General features: G+C 38.8%; 1 protein-coding gene across 1 annotated transcript in view; it reads right to left on the bottom strand.

Moving 5' to 3' along the window:
- arg (arginase) overlaps positions 1-23,366 on the bottom strand; it is an 81,516-nt gene that overhangs the window by 30,725 nt on the left and 27,425 nt on the right. The window contains exons 3-4 of the mRNA XM_067155913.2: positions 22,392-22,498; positions 11,514-11,779 (exon numbers count right to left, since the gene is read on the bottom strand). Coding sequence (XP_067012014.2) covers positions 11,514-11,779; positions 22,392-22,498 — 373 coding nt within the window. The remainder of the gene's footprint in view (positions 1-11,513; positions 11,780-22,391; positions 22,499-23,366) is intronic.

Below are 23,366 nucleotides of genomic sequence, written 5' to 3'. Positions count from 1 at the left end.
ATTAACTCTCTTGGTGCCAGGCGGTAGTGCGAGCATCCACCCTTAAAATTGCCAGAGCCGATCTGGTCGGCCGTTAACAATCCAGTCGGAAGTTGCCAGAGCCGATTACATCAGCCGGCTTAAAATTCTGTGATATACGTAATTTTGAGGCAACCTATAGTGAAGTGCATACTTTTGTTACAACCTGTAGTAAAGGGGCTACACGTCATTGTGTGCCTGGCCTTGCTTTGGCAGTTCTAAGAGGGTGTTATACCTTTCACAAGAGACGTTTCCTGTGTTTACAAATACCACTAACCGGTCAGTAAGAGATTGCTCCTTGCAGTGAGTGGTTATGTGACAGGAAAATGGCATGTTATTCATGTGATAATTTTTCAGCAGGTATTGATGACAATAAATTAATGCAGTATTTAGAACAGTGCGAAGTTAACGCTGATGATTTATCGGATAGCGATAGGGAATTTAGTTCAGAGAGTAGCGACGAAATTATATCGGACACGTCCGCGGAATCACCGCAGCTAAAGGAGAGACGTTTAATTATGTCTAACAGCACTAAAGCTGCTCTGAATATGGTGGTAGATAAAACTAGTGATAACGAATATGATGATGATGACGACGATGATGATGATGATGATGATGATGATGATGATGATGATGATGATGATGATGATGTCTCTGGAGAACATTTTGTGGAAATTTGTCCCAATGAACCCGACAACATTCCTCAACCTCCTGTCTCCTTCAAGAAAGTTCTTGGACCTAAACATGCCCTACCGTCTGATTCTCCACCCGTATCACACTTCTATTTACTTTTCACTTACTCTCTGCTAAACCTTATAGTCACATATAGTCCTCTATCATTACCTATACCGGACTCCGCGGGCGAAGTGTAGCGTGCCTGCCTCTCACCCGGAGGTCATGGGTTCGATTCCCGCCCAGGTCAAGAATTTTCGCCTGGTCCTGAGGGTTGGTTCGAGGTTTACTCAATCTAAGTGACCCTAGGTGATTGCAATTGAGGTGATATCTGAGGGTAGGGGACCCCGGTCTGGAAAACCAAGAATAATTACTGAGAGGATCTGTCTCACTGACCATGATTCACCTCATAAAGTGCAGGTACCGAACTGAGCAGCGGTCGCTTAGTAGTTCAAAGCAAATCACGGCTTTAGTGCCATACATTTCTTAATTTCGTAAATTCTGTTGTATTGTAAAATTATTTTTCTAATATATACTACAACCGAAAATGGGAAACTACATTTTCTGAAAACAAAAAACTATAATATCAACTACTATTTTTTACTTATTTAATAATTCAGAATTATTTTAATACTGTGTTGCCCACATGTAGAAAATTTGTTGTCAGTATTTGCCAAACATTGATACATACACGCGAATTTTATCGGTGAGTAAAATTGTCTTGTTTTTATTAGTGACATATGTTTGAATTTTTATTTTTTACGTTTTTATTTTTCTCGTTCAAATTAGTTATTCTATAGAATTGTATTTAGAAATACATTATACATAATTACATACTGGTATATTCTTTTGTATCGTAAATTATTTTTTCAAAGTAGATATTGAGAGAGAAAGTGCGAAAATATTTTTCTCTTCCTAAAAATAAATATTTTCGACAACTATAAATCAACAATAAAAGTTTTTGACTCTTTATATCACTCCAAACCAGTTTCTTATTCTGCGTAGTCGATATGTAGAAAATTTCATGCCAGTATTTGCTATACACCGGTAGATATACGCGAATTGTAAAATACATGTATTTCCACTGAAAACGGCCTGGCACTTTACAGTAGTAGAGTGGAGGCGGAGCTCTGGCCTCTTCCAGCTGATGGGGAGTGGCCGACTAGATCGGCTCTTGGCTCCAAGAAGGTTAAAACATCTTTATTATATTGAAAAGTGTTAATCCTAAGATGGTACATAGTCTACACCTCGGTGAAATGATCTGACATGAACGTCTAGTATTATATTAAAGTTTGGTGTTCCAGGACTTGCTATTTGTATGTAGTACAGTAAAACTTGCTGAACACAGAACTTGAATAAAGCAGAAACTTGTCCACTACAGATTTTTTCTTGGTCCCGGCAAAGCTAACAGCATTATAATATCCTTAATTTCGTATAATGTGGCATCTCCTCAATGCAGAAATGGAAATGAATAATTAAAGATTTCTTCAAAATCTACTTGTAAAATGCAGAAAATATTAGGAACTGAGGTACCCCTGCATAAAATATTTGTGTACTTCTGGTGCTGGTATGATCAGTGTCATTGTTTGGACAAACTGACACGTGTTTGTACATCTCTGCCATTAGTGCACCTGCCATTCTATTTCTTCACTGGGACACATAAGGGATTTCTGTGAGGGAAAGGCCAGTAATATGACTTCTAATTTAAACAGGTACAGTAACTGAATAGGGAACTTGGCCAAGATTTCAACTAGATTGTTAACGAAGATAAGGAAGCAGGCGTACTGCTGAACAGTTGGCTATTGTATTCATAAAAGTGAGGACAAACTGAACATCAGGGCTAAATCTTAGAAAAGGACAAACTCTCAGTACAGCAAATGTTTCGTGTTCAAGTGTGGAAAAATGCAAATTTACAACACACCTCAAAATAAAGGAAAAATAATGAACTGGTTGATGCCACGGACATGTCTATTATTAATGAACATGAAATACTTGGGAAAATTATCTCATGAAACTTTTCTCTAATCAGAGAGGTGAGGAAACTAACCATAACTCTGAAGGCCATGATATTCTTGAATCTGCAGTGCTATATATGTGAAAATTTCAAAAAGCTAGAAATAACCAGGTCCAGATAAAATCCCTGTAGAACTTATTAAAATGATTGACAATGACAATATCCAATTTTTGGCAAAGTTGTTCAATACTATATATAATACTGGAGACATCCCATCTGACTGGCTGTTATCTACATTTGTCATGCTACCAAAGAAGCAAAAGGCATGTAAGTGTACTGATTATAGGCTAATAAGCCTCATGAGGCACACCCTTAAAAAGCATTCCTTTGTATAATCCATAACAGAATCAAGACTAAGTGGTGAAGAAGACCTCAACGAAACACTGAGTTCAGAAATTCTTTTGGTACAAGGGAAGCACTGTTTGCACTGAATATTGTCATTCGGAACTGTCTAGATCAACAACAAGGAAATTCTTGAACTAATGTAATCAGCTCAGGACTGCATTCAGAAAGAAAAGAAAATAAGTTTCTTTGTTTGGTATATGGAAGAAAGCTTAGTGTTGTGAAGTACTGTAGGTACAGAGTGTTGTGATGGAAATAACTTTAAGAACCATATATCCAGTGCTGTAAAATAGTTCAATATACTGTTGTGATAGTGTCAAAATGATATACTGTGTATCATACTATAAGTCTATATGCTGTCTATATACTGTCTATATACAGTAATAATAATTAACAAATCAGAGTACTACGTACATCAATCGGGATAGCCGAGCGTCATGGATAGCCAGATACAGATAAGCTCTATATAATATTTTTTTTAAATCTGTATACTGTATTATGTTTTGTGAAGCAGTGGTGGTGACTGGTGTTTTAAGGCAAAAAAAAGAGATGTTTTTGTAATGCAGAAACTTATCTAAGTTGGAAAAAATTTGGTCCCTTAGGATTCTGCTTTGAGCAAGTTTTGCTGTAGATTATACACAAATAAATTGATTAGGTTTACAGTTAGAATGGAAAGTTCAATCAATAGATGTGTTTGCAACGATGTGTATAGCCTTCGTTTTTAAAATCATGATGGTATATGACCTATTACCAAACAACACTAGGCCATAACTGAAGATACTCTGAAAAAAAAAAAAAAAAAAAAAAAAGCAAAGTTCACATTAAGGACATATGAATTTGAAACAACATATTTCAAATAATGGATCTAATATAATACCCTAGGTAGCCTACCGCAGAGGTTTTTCTGTTTATGCAGTCCCCATGTCAATCTTGGATCTTCATTTTCACCTAGTGATGAAAGCCACTCAACATCTCTATGATAAAGGAAGGAAACACAAAATGATGTACAATCTTTTTCTTTGCAACTTGGTATCATTCCAACCTTGCGCAAAAGGAAAATCAGTGAATTCTGTAAGACTGGCATTCTGTGAAGTAATTGTAATTTTACTGATTACCTGTTGAGAAAGTAATTTGTAATTGTAATTAATAATAATAATAATGTTATTTGTTTTACGTCCCACTAACTACTCTTTTACAGTTTTTGGAGACGCCGAGGTGCCAGAATTTAGTCCCACAGGAGTTCTTTCACGTGCCAGTAAATCTACCGACACGAGGCTGACGTATTTGAGCACCTTCAAATACCACCGGACTGAGCCAGGATCGAACCTGCCAAGTTGGGGTCAGAAGACCACCGCCTTTACCGTCTGAGCCACTCAGTCTGGCTAATTGTAATTCAGTAAAATATTTCTTGAGTAACTGAAATTCAGCCCACTTACTTTTATTTTTTGGTCCTCTTCCCATCACTCTATGAACTTACTTACCTACCTGTATGTTCAACAATGTTGATCTCTTCTACAGTGTGTATCAGAACTACAACATGTGACAATAAAGTTCGATGAATGATGTCAGAACGGTCAGTCTGGCAACACTGGCAACACACAGCGCTGCACCTGCGTAGCAGCAGGTTTTGACCACCTGTTCCCAACGTTGTTCAGTTGAGCATCATGTGTGTGCCGTGTAAGACCTGTTTGATACAGTGTGTGTTTAGTGCGTTGGTTCTGAACTGCGAACAGGAACATGAACGACCAAAAGATCAATGTGCAGTTTTGTTTTAAGCTTGGCAAGACACCAAAAGAAACATATGCAAAGCTGGTACGTGTTTATGAAGATCAAGCACTGTCCTTGAAGTGTGTGTGCGAGTGGTTCGCCCGTTTTCAAGGAGGCTAGGAAAGTGTTTCTGACAACCCCCATAGTGGAAGGCCGGTGACTGCCATCAGTGACGAAAACATTGAGAAGATGAAGACATTAATCACGAACGATCAATGATTAACTGTGCACATGATAGTGGATGAACTACAGATTAACAATGAATCTGTGTGACAAATTGTTACCCAGAAGTTAGGGAAGAGGAAAACGTGTTCTCGTCTGGTGCCACATCACTTGACTGATGATAAGAAGCAGGCACGTTTAGAGGCTTGACAGGATTTTGTTGAAGCGGCAGATATGACACCAAATTTCTTGAACCGTATTGTCACTGAGGATGAAACCTGGTGTCTCAGGTACGACCCTGAAACTAAATGGCAAAGTATGGAATTGTGTTCTCTGGGATCCCCTCGTTGGAAAAAGGCCAGAGCCGAAAAGTCACTTGTCAAAATGATGCTCATCACCTTTTTCGATAGTCGAGGCATTATCGACGTGATGAGGCTTTTGAACACCATCCCAAAGGAAGCCTTCTTGCAAAGTTTCCAGGACATGTATCGCATAGTTATGGGAGGGGACTATTTCGAAGGACAGTAAGGTCGCTGTCATGCATTGTTCATCTATGTTGATAGTACAGGACTATTCATCGAACTTTATTGTCACAGGTTGTATACCGACAAAAATATCGGGGATGTCCTTCATGTTGTGTTAACCCTTAACTATTGACGTACATTTTCAGTGACATCAACATGGACGTGAGGTCACTGAGACCGCATGAAAATTAATTTGACTACGGAAGGGACGGTTAATGAGATAAATTGCTAGCTGCTTTTATTTGAATAATTACACTTTATTGAACCCAAAACCACAAAAATATTTTCCATTTGTTAATTTGTATAACCCTCATACCTTCAGATTGCAGTCGCAGCAATTTTCGTTATTCAGAATACACTGTTCCATTTAAACACACACATATCCTTTACACTATCAACAAAAATTGACCCTAACTTGGGTATTAAAAATGTTTGATAACCACTGCACTGAAAATTAACGACACATTAGACTGATCTCTTGTTGGGGTGGAAATTGCAAGCACTGAACTTGGCCCTCAATGTTACTCTCACTCAACACATTCGAAGCAGATCTTCCTTGTACACTACAAGCATACTGGTTTTTCACATCTGTAGCACTTGTAATATGTTTTTCTCTTCTTTGCTGGTGGGCAAAGAAGACAAGTTATCCGATTTTCAAGCTTCTCCTCGGAAATGTTGATACGCTCCGCAGGGATGCTCAGAGATAGCGGCTCGAATATCTCTTGGGATCCTGGGATTTGATAATCTTCTTATCATGTGTGGCCTAGTGAGTTGAGCAGCAAGTTCTTTCAGAAAATGTTGCCTGGTCATTTGGGGGCTCTCGCGATAGGACTGATGCAAGATATTCGCATTCACAGCTGCAATATCGACGATACGGAAGAAGACTGCCATCGGCCACCTTCTTGTTCTTCTACCTGTGCAGTAGTTGGCTGACATCTGATCCAAAGTATCTACTCCAGACTTCGTAGAATTATAAAACTGAATCATCTCTTCCTTCCCCGTGTCCACATCAGTTGCTTTCCCATGGTGCATAGAGGATACTAACAAAACAGCTTTGTTTCTTTTCGGAACGTGTGAGAGAAGAGTTATGTCTTTCGTGAAGCCATATACAGAGGAACCGACCTTTCTCTGCTTGGAAGGCAAGAAGTTAGTTGGAATTTCCTTCTTGTTCTTTCTTACTGTCCCAACATAAGTGAGTCCCCTTTTCCTCAGCTCCTGAACAAGCTCCACTGAGGTGAACCAATTGTCAGCTGTTATATTTCTATTTGTACCCTGTATTGGTTCCGATAAACGAAGAACTGCCTGAGTTGGCTTTGAAAATTTTCTGTCTTTCCTTGAAAGACCTATTTCATCAGTGTCCTTCCCTGCATAAATATATGCATTGTACAAATAACTATTTTTCGAATCGGTTAGGCACATCAATTTCACTTGTTCGGAATATACATTCTGAACTTACACCGACCTCTGAAACCAATTAGCATCTCATCTACTGTTGCATTTGTGCCAATGGAATAACACCTTTGAGAGTTCTGAATCAACATATTCAGAAGCTCAGATATGGGTGCAATAGGATCTGTATCTCTCCGCTGCGTTCTGTCTTCAGGATTGTCAAAACACAGGCTGCACAAGAGAATGGAAAACCTTGTACCTGACATCACAACACGAAATATTTCACGGCCCGTACCGTCAGCTGCGAAGACTGAAGCGATGTCCTCTTTGTTAGATTTGAAAACCGCCGAATAAATAAGAAGGCCTAGAAAAGCTTTCATTTCAACTGCGTCAACAGTTTGTAATTCTGGTCGGGTAGACTTTCGGTAATTACTTCTCATTGCACTGAGTTTCACATTTGTCCATCGCACTAGTAAGTTCACCATTTCTTCACTAAATATTAGTGTCCATGACGTAACAGGACCCACACTGTTTCCAACTCGAGCTGAAGGGCGCAAACCGGGAAGGTGAATCACGATATTGTGACGAGGTGTACGCACATTCTGTGGAGGTTCCGCAGACGACCATTTGTACCTATTTCTACCATAAAAACACTTAGAACGTGAATCATCAGGCAGTAGCGCGGAACTTTCATCATCTTCTCCCTCTCCTTCAGTCTCAGTATCGGTATTGTGATCACTCTCTATTTCACTATCACCATCGTCCACATCACTCATGTCTTCTTCAAACCACTCGGTAATTGTTCCTTCGTAATTTGCATCACATGTTCGGACACTCACCGAAGTACCTGCACGCTGACTCATTGCTACACACAGCACTATCAACTGAAGACTGCTTCAAACCATGGACGTACGGTCACCCAGGCCGCTACGAAACTCATCAGCTTCTTATCGCAGCTGCACGGTTATTTATGACATATAAGATAAATATAGTGGAGAGGTCATCTTAAAATAGAAAGGTACTGCAAGCAAATATACTGGCAGGGCGATAAGCGAGGTGTGGCACGTGTTTACTTTTCCACTGCGGTCATGTTGACCGCACGTCCATAGTTAAGGGTTAAGAATGATGGTGCAATTGGATTGGCGGAGAAAACTTTTCATTTTCGAGAAAATGAGGTTACTTTGTTACTTCCAGCGCACGATTCAAATTGATGAACTCGCCGTATTGGCTATGCCAGAGCACAAGATACTGCTGTGCTTCAGGGAAGAGAAGGGGAGGGAGGGGAAGAAGTGGGGTGTATGATGGAGACAGAGATAACGCTCTGAACAAGTCTCCTCTTTTGATTCATACAGGATTATCTTCGCCTCTTACAGGCAATATCCACAGTTCATTTATTAAACAGCCGTAACTGCACACACAGTACAAGAACACACTGTAATTAAGAAGGGAATGCACCAGATCGTTTCTCCTCTTGTCTGTTGATCGCAGTAACATTCTTTATTATTTAATATGCTCGAAGATGCAACACTGCCGTCCCATGATCGTGTATTCCTACACTCACAATACTGTAAATGCAATGAAATACTGAACGAAAGAAACAATACGCCTAATGGTTTTATTACAGTAGATGTACAATATATCCCCCTCCTATTTCGATGCACAATTCACAACAGTGTTCCGGATGTGTCGTGTGTCGCGAATCATGTGGAAAGTTGTCTGTATTATTGGTTCAAGAGTTAAGTTTTAGCGGTTTATACCTTGAACATAGAACCTTTAAATAGTGTTAACGTTAAACCACTAAGGTCACAAATTCGTTACTTGCTGTAGGCTACTCTTTCAGAAATAACTAGACTTCTTAGTAGCAGGTTTAAATAACCTGACTTTTATTGAAAATTGAATAAGTTAAACAGTTGCTGATAATATATTCTCAATGCTGATGTTAATACAGAGTTTGATTCTTGATGACGGACTGGCAGAGTCCTACCTTACAGCATGTTGATGATTAAGTGAAGCTGCCGAGCCTGACACACAGGCTCTTTTATAATGAAGCTAGTGAACAAAGTTCAGAATGTAGCCCGAGATTACAATACACTACATTGCTCATGACTGGCAGCGAGCCATCATCAAGAATCTTCCGCTCATGTGTGTGTCACTGGGTTTACTTTAGATGACCAACCCAGTGGCAAACACACTTCCTGAATCAGCCTATGACTATTATACAGTATTGAAATACATTGTAATATTTCCTTCACTGCTTGCTGTACCTGAGATACTAGGTACATTACCTGGGGTTTCAGGTGACATGCCAATATGGTCTTGTAACTCAAGTTCTCTTTCTATGGAATTTGCACAGTAGTCATTTTGTGCAGAACAAACTGTACACTGCCTACTGGACCCGGGAAGCATGTATGTAAAACGAACTAGAAACTTGTGCATTCGCACCGAGCACCAGCTGTGTCTCCCGCTTTCCACTTCTCCTCCTTTCCCTTTCCTCCTCTGATGCACAGCAACAGGCAGCGGCTGGCATAGCAAAAACAGCAAGTTCATCAATTTGAATCACGCACCCAGAAGTAACTAAGTAATCTCATTTTCTCAAAAAGAAAAATTTACTCAGCCAATCCAATTGCACCATCATCTATATATATAAAATAAGAGTTTTGTCTGTACATTGCTCAAAATTTAAAAAGGATGGTATTTCTGTATCAGTCACGTTCATAGTAACAAGGAAATGCATTTTTTTAATTTTCCGTAATGTCTGTCTGTCTGTCTGTCTGTCTGTCTGTCTGTCTGTCTGTCTGTCTGTCTGTCTGTCTGTCTGTCTGTCTGTCTGTCTGTACACGCATCACGAGAAAACAGCTGAAGAGAATTTAATGAAAATCGGTATGTAAAGTCCGGGAATAAGTCGCTACAATCTAGGCCATAAATAATCTTTTTCACACTGAGAGAAATGGTAGTTTAGGGGAAGGCTTAAAATTTAATTCTCAAATATTTATGTTATTAGTGGTCCTATCTTAACAAAAACCAGTATGTAAAGTTCTAAAATAAGTTGCTACAATATAAACTGTAAATAATGTTATTCACCCTTAAAGAAATGGTAGTTTAGGGGAGAGCCTAATTTTTTTTATAGGTGGTCGTATCTTAATTAAAATAGGTATGCACAGTCAGCAAATAAGTCGCTACAATCTATGCCATAAATATCTTATTCACGCTGAGAGAAATGGTAGTTTAGGGGAATGCCTAAAATTTAATTCTCAAATATTTGTTATTAGTTGTCCCATCGTAAATAAAATTGGTATGCAAAGTCAGAGAATAAGTCGTTACAATCTAGGCCATAAATAACTTTATTCATGCTGAGCGAAATGGTAGTTTAGGGGAAGGCCCAAAATTTAATGCTCGAATATTTGTGTTATTAGTGGTCTTATTGACAATTACTATATAAATAAAGCTACATAGCATTAAATTTCCGATTATTTATGTCTTATACATTTTGTCCGTACTGGCTATAAAAACGGAGATATTCATGAATATGGATTTTTGTTGCTAAGATCATATCAGCGCCGTCACGAGAAAATGGGTAAACAGAATTTAATGAAAATCAGTATATAAAGTCAAAGAATAAGGAACTACAGTCTAAGCTATAATTAATTTTATAAGATGACTTTATATTACAGAGTCAAAAGAAAACTGAATGTGAAGGCCTACAATACAGATAGCTAATAACATTGATCAATAATAACATTACATTGACCATTGTTTTTTGTGATTTGCTTTGTGTCTCTGTTGCCATTCATCTCCGATAGATGGGATTACTGCTGAATACCAAGTTTTTTTTATTTGCTCTACGTCACGCCGACACAGATAGGACTCATGGCGACGATGGGATATGAAAGGACTAGGAGTCAGAAGGAAGCAGCCCCTACGTTAATTACGTTACAGCCCCAGCATTTTCCTGGTGTGAAAATTGGAGACCACGGAAAACCATCTTCAGGGCTGTCGATAGTGGAGTTCGAACCCACTACCTCCCGGATCCAAGATCACAGCTATGCGCCCCTAACCGCACAGCCAACTCACCCGGTCGTACTGAGTATAACAGCCTGCCTGAAAATTGGCGGGAAGTAGCTGGGGAGTTAGATACATTTCTGATTCTACTGATAGTTAACAAACTGGTTCATCATAGCATTCGAGCTATTCAATTCCTACTCTTAGGCACTGATTGGAATGAGCAGTGTGTATATTTAATGGAATAATGGCACAGAAGTGTTCACGGCTGTCTGAGGTCTGGTCATTGCAGCACTGGAACTTTGGACTGTTAGATCAACACCGTAGTACTGTTCGTTAAAAGTGAGAAAATGTGCGGTTTATTAATTTGATCGAGTATTTTATATAACATTGCTTTTAATCACTACATTCCTTCTGACAACTTGAGGTAGGAAAACCACATAGATAGTCTTTCTGAGAATCCCGTTGCGAAGCACGGGTACATCAGCTAGTTCTTAATATAACATGAAGGATACCCCTGATTTTTTTTGTTGCTGTAGTTCTGAAACACCCTGTATATACAAATACTCTTTTTTTAATTTTTTTACTAAATCCAGTATAAAATAAAAACCAAAAAGGCAACTTACTCAGGCCACTGCCAATCCATTCCAGGAAGGTCTGGCCAAAATTCTGTGAGTTCCTTACACAGCAATGCCATTGGCATGCCATGAACATTTCCTGACGGAGATGTTTCTGCAGTGTTGAGATCAGCATGAGCATCAACCCAAATCACTGACACATCCTTTTTAGCTTTTATGTGCCCATCTATTGAGCCAATTGCTACTGAGTGATCACCACCCACTATGAGAGCTGTCTGTCCTTGCTTCATTACATGCTGGACTTTCTCCGAGACCTGAAACAAGAGGTAAATATAAAATGTAGCATAAGAACTTCTGATGGGGTCAGTTTGTTTTGTTTTTTGTTTTTTTTTTTTTGTTTTTTTTTTCTTAACGTCGCACCGACACTGATAGGTCTTATGGCAACGATGGGAGAGGAAAGGCGTAGGAGTTGGAAGGAAGCGGCCGTGGCCTTAATTAAGGTACAGCCCCAGCATTTGCCTGGTGTGAAAATGGGAAGCCATGGAAAACCATCTTCAGGGCTGCCGACAGTGGGATTCGAACCCACTATTTCCCGGATGCAAGCTCACAGCCACGCGCTCCTAACTGCACAGCCAACTCACCTGGTGGTGGGGGTCAGTTTAACAGCATATCATCAATCAATGAATCAATGAATGAATGAATGAATGAATCAATCAATCAATCATTCAATCAATCAATCAATCAAGCAAGCAAGCAATCAATCACCACTGATCTACATTTAAGGTTGTCATCCAGTTTGCAGATTCACTATCAGTTGTTTCCCTACTCTTTCCTTAATTGATTTCAAAGAATTTGGAAATCAATCAAATATTTCCCTTGTTAAATTATTTTAGTCCCTAATTCCTATTCCTATAAATGAATATTTGTCCCAATTTTTCCTCTTGAATTCTAACTTTATGTTCATATTATGATCTTTCCTACCTTTAAAAGCTCTGCCCAACCTTATTCATCTACTAATGTCATTCCACACCATCTCTCTGTTTGCTATTTGCTTTACGTCACACCGAAACAGACAGGTCTTATGGCGACAATGGGACTGGAAAGGCCTAGAAGTTGGAAGGAAGCGACCGTAGCCTTAAGGTACAGCCCCAGCATTTGCCTGGTGTGAAAATGGAAAACAGAAAACCATCTTCAGGGCTGACGACAGTGGAATTCGAACCCACTATCTCCTGGATGCAAGCTCACAGCTGCATGCCTCTAACCGCATGGCCAGCTCACCCGGTCCATCTCTCTGTTGACAGCTCATCTCGTTACTCTCAAGCCTTACCAGCCCAAAGCCTGCAACAGTATAGTAACACTACTCTTTGGTCAGAAATCATCCAGAACAAATCATGCTGCTTTCCTTTTGATCTCTTCCAGGTCTCGAATCAAGTAATCCTGGTAACTGTGGTCTTACAAGGGACTTATATGCCCTCTTGTTTACATCCTTACTACAACCCCTAAATACCATCATAACCATATGAAGATATCTGTAACATTTATTTACAATCATGTTAATGTGAATACTCCATTGAAGGTCTTTCCTTATATTAATACCTAGGTACTTAGTGATGCCCATGAGATACTATCACACCCCCCCACCAACACAGTAATTAAAACTGAGAGGACCTCTCCTCTTGGTCAAACTTACAATTGGTTCACCCCATTTACCATAACAAAAGTCTGCTGTCCATCTCACAACAATGTCAAGGTCTTTTGCAATCGCCCACAATCCTGTAACTTATTTATTACTCTACAGGGTGCACACAAAGTGTGAATATCCCTATATTCAATTACCGGTAAATTAAACTCAAACTGACATGACCTGAAAGTACATATACTCATTATTTCTCTTCTTCTTCTCTCTCCCTTTGTGCCATTAGGCGTCAGAACATTTCAGCCATTTACTAAAGTTTCTTCTGTCGTGCGCCATGTGACAGTAGACGGTACAACCTGCGACTGTCTGGCCGAGGGTCAGGCGGCCACTACCAAACCTGACAACCAGAAGGGGGCCAAAGGCTACGGGCAGAAGGGTTCCCCTTCTGGAGGCCAGATGAAGCCTTTGTGCAGGAAATGGCACATAAATTCATCAGAAGTTGGCAGTCAATGGCTACAAAGGCGGAAGAAGGAACCTTGTAAACACCTCAATGGCGGAGTAGGCAGAGGAACTGCGAACCACAACTGCTGCCTTGCAGATAGGGAGTGGACCCCAAAGGCTAAGGGAAGATACCCTGACAGAAAACGGGCTGGCATGACAGCTAAGAGGGCAGCCCCCTCATCATGCTAGCTTCTGTAGGGCTAATAACCCACGTGGAGCGAAATTAACTATTCAGAAAAACATGAGAGTAGCCAGATGGATAACGAGGGATATTCATTATTTATTTATTTCTACTTACATCTTACATCTTAGGAATCTAAAACATCCATATCTGTCCCTCCATGGTTTCTGCACAGCTGAATACGCTGTCATGTTCTGATGCTCATATTAAGGAACATCCTTGGGGTCATTGTCTGGAAAGCTTTGCACACCGCGTTGTTCAGATCATCAATTCCAGCATACTGTTTCTTCCTCACCTGTTCCTTGATGTTACCCCAGAGTGCGTTATCGGGTGTTGTTAAATCAGGACTCTTTGGTGGCCACGGAAGAGGAGCTGGATCATTGTCCGATCCTCAACCAATCCAGTGATCCCAAAGACTGCATTCAGACATTGTGAAGTGAGCTATCACCTCGTTGTGTTGAAACCAAACAATGTCTAAGATTCACGCATTTTGACGCTGTGGGAGAAGCCAGTCATTAATCACTGTTCTGATTAATGCAACAATCAAAAACAGATGCGTTTGAGTCATTCCAGCCCAGATCATGACGTGAGATTGGTTTCCCTAGCTTTCTTGAAAAAAATATGGATTTTCTCCTCCCCAAAAGTAAACATTGCGACTATGGGAGCTGCAATAAATTGCACATTTGTTAGTGAACACATGATTCTGCCTTCTCAGCCATAGTTTGAAACTGTTGCAGCATCCAACCACAAACATCAACACGTCTCTACAAATCACCATCTGGTAATTCATTGACACTCAGTGGATGCCAACACCTCATTTTCAGATCTACTTTGATGTGTTTCCTCTTGGTTGAATCCAGTATTTTCAACTCTGACACACATTTCCCTATGGATTTGACTGGAGATTGTTCGATAGATTTTTCCACATCAGTACAAACGTCAAGTCTGGTAGATGGTCTTCCACTTTTCAGCATGTTGCGAACACTGCCCATTAAAAAGGCTTTCTTTTCCCATGCTAACAACGTCTTCTTTGTCGGTGCTGCTTTCACAAACCGTGCAATGAAATCATCCCTCACATTTTTAATTGATTTGCCACTAATTTTACATTCATGAATCCACACAGTGGCCAGCAAACATTCCTCAATTGTATAATCAATTGTATTAGTCATTATTTCAATATCTTGGCATCAACTGCTGTCAACAGTTGAAGTTGATAACAATGGGTATCTGACAACAGAAATAAATATAATGAGTAGGGGTATAAGGACTTCATGCGCACTCTGTATAGAGTATACGAAGGTCGATCAAATATAAATGGGATTTTTGTTCCTGAACATCACCAGTTGGTAGGATTGGCCCTGCGCTTCTGTTATACTTAGGCTGGACCATTAGGAATGGGGAGAGCATGCTGTTTCCCGCCGTTTTGTCAGTAACACTCATGATGTCGGAGTAAAAGATGCACCCGTCCACTGTGCAACGCATAATTATAAAATTTCTCGCTCGTGAAGGAGTTACAGCGGCGGAAATTTGCCAGAGATTCACTGCACAGTTTGGTGATCAAACATTGTCAAGGACGCGTGTGTTTGCTTGGCATAAAAAGTTCAAGGAAGGACGAGAACATGTGGAAAATCAGCAACACGATTGCCGTCCTCAGACGTTCCTTTCATGATTGATTACTAAAATGTAACAATTACAATTTTATTTTCAAATGTAAATTACGAGTAAAAATTATATTTTGTGAAAAGTATGATTAGAGTAAAATTTACTCAAAATGTAGTAGTTATACTTGGGGACAAAACATGATGACCTCGGTTCCAAGAAGCGAGCTGGAAGCCAGCAGTCAATCACACCCTGCATCCTGCTGAGTTAATGACTTGTAAGTGACCCTTGTTTCGTGTGGAGAGGTTGCCAAACCACTTTCTTCACACTCTCTTCAGTCTTTACCCTTTCTTAATGTCGAGTGCAGTAGACAATTTGGCAACAAATGGAAATCACAGGGCGATAAGTCCGGGCTGTAAGGAGGATGATCGAGTGTAGTCCAGTGCTGTAGCTTGGAGACAGAACTGCAGAATGGGGCCGCGCATTGTCGAATCAGTTGGTCTCGTCTTTTGCGGCAATATGCCAAGTTCATCTCGAGCTTACACAAAGTTCAAATGTGTTACATGTATTTCAAAAGATTGCGTTTATCGAGTCCTAACTCGTGCTTGTACAATTTTATTTCACCCTTCGCAGCCTGTTTTGAATTGACATTTAGTGAAAAAGTGACTACAAATTTGAATCCTTAACTGCCAAGTTCATCTCAATCCTAATTTTTTTAAAATGTTATGTGCATTTTGAGACAATTGTGTTTGTTGAATCCTAACTTATGTTTATACTACACTCGTGGCAGGCAACATTTAATGGAAGAGTGTCTGAAAAAATTTGAATCTTCAATTCCAAGTTCATCTCGAACTTCCGCGTGGTTTTGTTGTGTTGTATGTTTTTTGGGGGATTGTTTTTGAGTCCTAACTCATGTTTGTACAGTTTTGATTCACCCTTCATGGACCATTTTGATGACTGACAATTTCTGACCTTGTATTTCACTAGTTTATGTCTCTTTTACTCTTATTTAATCATAATGCTGTAATATTTTGTGTAATGTACATGTCTGCATGTATACGCCTATGCCTATTTCTCACATTTTGGCTGAAGATGACGCTAAATAGCATTGAAACTAGTTCCAAGTAAAAATATGTTGTAAATAAACATTATAACATTTATTTGTATTGAAAAGATGGACCCTTTAAGTTATCTTACGTAGTAAGCAGCATTGACTGTGCATCGCTCATACAAAAACAATCAGCAAAATGACTCACCGATCACAAAAACAGTTGCAAGAACCTTACCAGCTGACAGTCGAGACATTAGCTTTCACTGGTGCTGCCTTCCCTTTCGTCCGCCACTCCTTACACACACGCATCCTTGACAATGTTTGATCACCAAACTGTGCAGTCAATTTCTGGCAAATTTCTGCTGCTGTAACTCCTTCACGAGCAAGAAATATTATAATTATGCGTTGCGCAGTGGAGGGGTGCATCTGTTGCTCCGACATCGTGAGCGTGATATAAATGTTGATTCCCATAGGGAATCTGAAATATTTGTCCCAAATGAGTAAATTTATAATACCAATATAAATGGTTCATTATTGGACATTATACATTTTCCAGCTAACTCATTCCTGGTTGCCAGCATTTCTGACGAAACTTCGGGAAAGATCTAACAGCATGTTCTCCGCACTCCTAATGGCCCTGCCTGAGCATGGCAGAAGCTCAGGACCAGTCCTACCAACTGTTGATGTTCAGGAAAAAATATCCTGTTTATACTTGATCGACCTTCGTAAATCCTACAAGCCGCTAATAGACACGGTGCTGCCGCTGGAGAGAAGTGGTGTGAGGCAGCATCGTCATGTTTTGTCCCCAAGTATACAAGTAATTCGCAATAGAGAGATGCTCATTGTCCTATGAACCCTGTGCATTTCTATGATGTGGAGAAGATGCTTTGTGGCTTTAGTTATAGGCCAACACTCGGTTCCATACAACACCACCAGATGGATGACAGTTCGGTAGATCTTAGATTTCAGATACAAGGCACCTTTTATTTCATTGGAATGATAGTAGTAAAAATAAGACAACTATTTTTCATAGTACACTACCAATATTAAATGTTCAAGAATGAAATTATTGCCATGCAAGTGAAGGATCAGGCTGAAAAATCTTTGATGCCTATATTTTTACAATTTTGAGTAGAGTAGCACTTTCTGTTGATGTTGAGAGGTACTATAAGCCTATAATATAAAACAAGAGCTAAAACATTCCCACCTATTCAATATTCATTTATTGTAACCTAAAAATATATATTTGAAACTAGTTTTGGTCTTGCTAGTCAAAATCATAAAGTTAAGGTAAGATATATATTAGAATAGATCAAATTTATGAAATAAGAGTGTGTTGTTGACATTCGGTGCAAGATAAGTAAAGAGTTGAATGATAAACACTCATCACAATCACACTTGTTCTAGTGTAAGTTCTCACTGTTTTCTTCCAATTTGAAGAATGCAAATACCAAAAGACCAGGTCAAACACTACTACACTACTACACTACTACAACAATACTACCACATGGAGAATCTTCCTGAATTCAGTTCAGCGGAAACAAGTGTGAAAAAATGGGAAAGAATGGGAAAGTGTTGAGATGTTCATTTGTTTTCAATATGGATCGTTAAAAAAGTTGAAAGAGCAAAAGCAAAGAAATAGAGTATAGCTGAGTTGTAGATGGGAGGAGGAAGAGAAGGGAGGTATAGTGTAGCCTAAGGTGGGGCTGAGGGATGTAGAATAATGGGTGATTGGTGGAGGGAATTTGGAGAAAGAAAAAAAATGGGGGGTCTTCTTCTTCTTCTTCTTCTTCTTCTTCTTCTTCTTCTTCTTCTTCTTTTGTTGAGATCACATTGGATCGCTTTAATCAACCCTTTGGTTTGTCAATTTCTTGATAGGAACTGGCCGAGCCTTGTGGTCCTCCCAGTACTTCTTGACAAATTCTTTTTATTGAAAATAGGAATTAATAGATTAAATATATGTAACTTTTTAGTGGAGACCACGGTATGCACTAGTCATGCGTCTTGGTAGGTGTGCTGTTCACCAACTGATGAGCCCAATTTAGCACACTGGGGCAAAATGCTGGCAACCAGGAATGAGTTAGCTCGAAAATTTATAATATCCAATAACGGACCAACTACAGTCTATTGGTATTATAAATTTACTCATTCAGGACAAATATTTCAGGTTCCCTATGGGAATCAACATCTATATGATCTGATGGCCAGGCACGCACCAATTTTTGAAACTGAGGCAAAGTCTCTCATGGTAACTTTTTTAGGTTAGTGAATAGGTGGAAACCTTTTAGTTCTTGTTTTACATTATATTGCTCTCCAATATGGAATAATATGGAATTTATTACCTATGATTAGAGGCACCTGTTTGAGGTGAAATGTTTTGCCTAATTTCGTTATTTAAAAAAAGGGTATATTTTTTGCTATTTTTATTTCATTTCCTAAAAAATTTCACTTATTTTATTTCCACCTCTCAGCAATAAATGCTAAACCAAAAGACAGTTGATAGCTTATTTACAGTAAAACATACTTTATTTTTACATTTGTACAAGAAACATGAGAGTTATGCTTCTAATGAAAACACATATTACATATAACATAGCATGTATGTTTGGACAAATTTTATCCTGCCTACCTACATACAGTAATTTACACACCAGTCTGAAAAAGACAGACGTACCATGGGTTCCACATTACTGGGAGTCAGAGCTAATCTCAAGTCAGACATTATATTACAATACGTTGAAAATGTCCCCTTACTATCAGCATTACTCACTGAGATCCACAAGGCCTTCACTGTACCTTTCACAAAATGCCCATATTCTGACTTTAGGGAAATAAGAAATGTAATCACATCAATATCTTAACCTGGTCTACAGGAACTACCAACTAGATCCCTAAACACTGTGTATGGTTCAAGATATTCTGATGTTGAAAGTTCTCGTAGGATGGGAATTTGCTTCGTCAGATGATAGACTTCATCATTTTTAAATCACCTTTTATTATGCTTCTTGGATTAAAGAGTAATTCCACATAATTCCATCAGTTATTTCATGAATTTGCTTAAAGATAAATAATTTCATGTTTTGAGCCAAATTTGTAATATTTTGCAAAACTTTCGCAATTTTTCACTTTGCAAAAAACAGATGCCTCTACCTATGATACTATAAGCCTGTCAAATCGGCATGGTCTAATAAGCAACATTGTCCATATAAATCAGGTTTGAATATTTCTAGTGCAGATAAAGAACAGTTGATGTCCACAAGCTGCAGTGAAAAACCAGACTATATCAACATTCCTGATTGTTGCACTTTCTATTAGTCTTTGCACATCTGTATGATTACTGCCTCTTCCCTATAGCAGAATGGGGTTATTGTAGGTCTAGTTTAGTTGTGTATTAGTTGCCGTGGTGGTTAATTAACAAGACGTGTGTCTAGCCAGCCATGAGTTCATGTGAAAGAATTTCAGTGCAAACATTGAAGAATATAGTTAGAAAGTGAATGAAGACAGGTTCAATCCATGATATAGGCAAAGAACCGAGCTCGATAGCTGCAGTCGCTTAAGTGCGGCCAGTATCCAGTATTCGGGAGATAGTAGGTTCGAACCCCACTGTCGGCAGCCCTGAAAATGGTTTTCCGTGGTTTCCCATTTTCACACCAGGCAAATGCTGGGGCTGTACCTTAATTAAGGCCACGGCCGCTTCCTTCCCACTCCTGGCCCTTCCCTGTCCCATCGTCGCCATAAGACCTATCTGTGTCGGTGCGACGTAAAGCAAAAAAAAAAAAAAAAAATAGGCAAAGACTTCCATCACATGAAATCGAAATATTTCAAACATTTAAATGCTCAAGCAGTTAATTGTGAATTCAGAAGCAGATTTTCTTAAAATCAGTTCTTTTTTGGGTTTTTTTCCCAGCAATGTTCGTATTCTGTTTGATATTGTATAATATATATTTTTTGTTTTTGTTTGAAATACAAGTTTCTCTCATCGGTTGGCCAGCAGGTGCTCGCAGCTTATCTGCCTCCCGTTCACCCATCACTCCTCACTCTGCGCCATAGCAACAAGGACGGCACTTCGCTCACTTTACCTGTGCATGACATGAGATAACAACTACAATTAAGAATAGTAATTAAGAATTAAGAAAATAAGCTTGTACCTTATGACAGGAGATGTTGGAAATGTTCTCCCCCTGCATTCACACATTTCTGGCATTATCTTAGGAAACTCCGATTCACACGCGTAAGTTTAATCTTCCGTAATTGAGGCTATTTCTCTCTGGATTTTAACATTTTCATAGCCCGCCATGCTGAGCTCTTTGAAACCCTGGCTTCTTCTCCAAGTCATCTTAGAGATTTTGTAGGCGTTTCTTCTAATCTTACTGAGATTTCATTTACTTTTTCCTCATTAAGTACACTTTTTTTAACACTTTGCTTCTTATTGAGTAAAGAACCAGTTCCTCTCAATTTGTTTATGAGTTTTTGCACGGTCTCCCTACATAGAGGGCTTACATCTGCAAATTGTGTTACAAATTGCTGAACGACTTCCCTGCAAGACTCTGTTTTCACATAATTATCATACATAAATACCCTTCCCTCTTCCGTGTACACAAGTGAAGGCATTATGAGAATTATACCCTGAAGTAACACTTCACATCTCGAGAACAGTTGGAGTGACAGATCAACACTTAATACACGTTCTAAACACGGACCTGAACTGCAGACTGTGGGCATTCCCATGCTGTCGCTGAACTGTTTAACGGGAGGTGATGAGTCAACGGGACACGGATAAGCTGGGAGCGCCTGCCGGCCAAACGATGAGAGAAACTCACTGTATTTCCTTGTGCCATAGTGAAGGTTTCACTAATTATTTTCACTCTGCCATTCATGGACTGTGTTAATTGGCAGACCCCTACCAGTAATTTTTGTACTTTGTTCAAGGAAGTAAACAAATTGTATTAAACATCTTATCCCTTTCAGACCTGAAAGAAAACTGGAGGTGTGAATTTTTGTTTGTACGTCCAGAACTGACTAAAATGCTCCTCAATACACATATTAATAGTTTATTTTACAAAATAAAAACTAACATCCGAAAAACAGGACCCACACAATTGTGCGTATCAAAATTCAAAACCTCGTTGTATCACGTACGATGCTGTAGCTTCAAAATTTACGTTCACTAACCAATGTACACACTTCATTGAATATATTCCGGTATTCAGTAAAGCTTCTAGATTAATATAAACGCAGTAAATAAATACTTACTTTCGGCACTACTGCTTCCTGCCATCTCGCCGATCAACTGTGCTTTTTAAACTCTTCTTACTTCGCCCTGGCGGTCAAGCGCATATTAAAATCAATTGAAATACACGCCACGTGTCCTGCACAATCACTGCAGTCCGGTGTAGCGCCGAAAAAACATCAAATACGGTCAGGGATAACTAAAATACGAACCCGCACAATTGTGCGTACTCGGTCTGAAAGGGTTATATTTTATGCTTGTAATATTTTCTAGTGCTACCTTTTATTAGAGTTTTTGAGACTTACAGAAGAAAAGTCAATCAATAAAACAGTAGAATTTTTTATGTTTTATAAACATTAAAATGTAATTCCCTCAAGATTATCTATAATGAAGCTTTATATGTTATCTAAATGTTTAACAATGGTTTATAATATTGCAACTTACAAATGTCAAAAATGAGCTCATTTTATATTCATTACAAATAAAAAGTAAAGGAAAAATGAAGAGGTACAAAAAGCATCAATAGATATTCAATTAAAGAGACAGAATTTTTTGTGATTATTTCAGTGATTATGAAATTTGTTTTAGCTATTCAAAACTTATGATTTTGGAATCAAATGGATAAAAGCCAAGCTCTAATAATGACGTAAAATGGTTGTCCTCTTTCTATCCACTACTATAACTACGTCTACGGCTGGATTATTAAGTAAACACATTGTCTGACGTACCTCTCTTGAACAAGCCGCAACATGATCAAAATAATGCATATTTTTCACTTCATCCTCGAATTTCATAGCCTCGTACTGGATATCTCCGTAGTCTATTACATCACAGTCTGTAACATATTTTAACAACTCACACAGATCTGTGTTAATAACAACCCAACAATTTATTAAATAAACATATTCAAATTAATAGCTGAAGAAAGTCAAATCGACTGAAACATCTAATATTTATGAAATTATATAATTTTTTTAAAGTGTTGAATGGTGGAAAACATACAGTATATTCCATTTAAAGAAATAATTATTTTATTATTCACAGTCAATATGGACCAACATGGTATTCATTGTAGTTCCATTCTATGTCTCATAAAATGCATCATCCATACACCTCACTATCCTCTGTCTCTTTCTCACTCACTCGCTTTCTCCTTTGGCACTCGCGCTCAGCACTGAGAGCCCGGGGCAAGCCTGGGCCAAGAATGGGGGCTGCCCATTTGGAATTGCCTGTCTATCAGAGGATGTTTTCCAAGGAATGGAATGGTAAGTATGCTATCCAGCACTTGAAAATTGCACTCATCCAGTGGTGTGTTAGTTTTTACCCACAAAAAAAGGAGGAGGAGGAGGAGGAGAATAAGAATAAGAAGGAAATTATTGATCAATTAATAACAAGTCGAGCAGAAGCGCAGTTCATTACTTGAAGTGCCACCTTCCTATAGTTGAGAACGAAGTATTAGCTAAGATCTTTACAAAGCAGAATAACAAAATAGCATTTTGCACAAATAATAATGATGATAATAATAATAATAATAATAATAATAATAATAATAATAATAATAATAATAATAATAATAATAATTCGAGCTCGATAGTTGCATTACTTTTACCCATGGGTGAGAGAATATGGTTTTTAAGTTATATCAGTTTAGCACACTTGTGTCAGTGTGACTAATATAAATAATGGGTTTTATTTCATGATAT

The sequence above is a fragment of the Anabrus simplex genome, chromosome 11, assembly GCF_040414725.1.
Source record: "Anabrus simplex isolate iqAnaSimp1 chromosome 11, ASM4041472v1, whole genome shotgun sequence".
In the NCBI taxonomy this organism is placed as follows: domain Eukaryota; kingdom Metazoa; phylum Arthropoda; class Insecta; order Orthoptera; family Tettigoniidae; genus Anabrus; species Anabrus simplex.
Note: the sequence above shows the minus strand (reverse complement) of the source record. Positions and strands in the feature narration are given on the sequence as shown.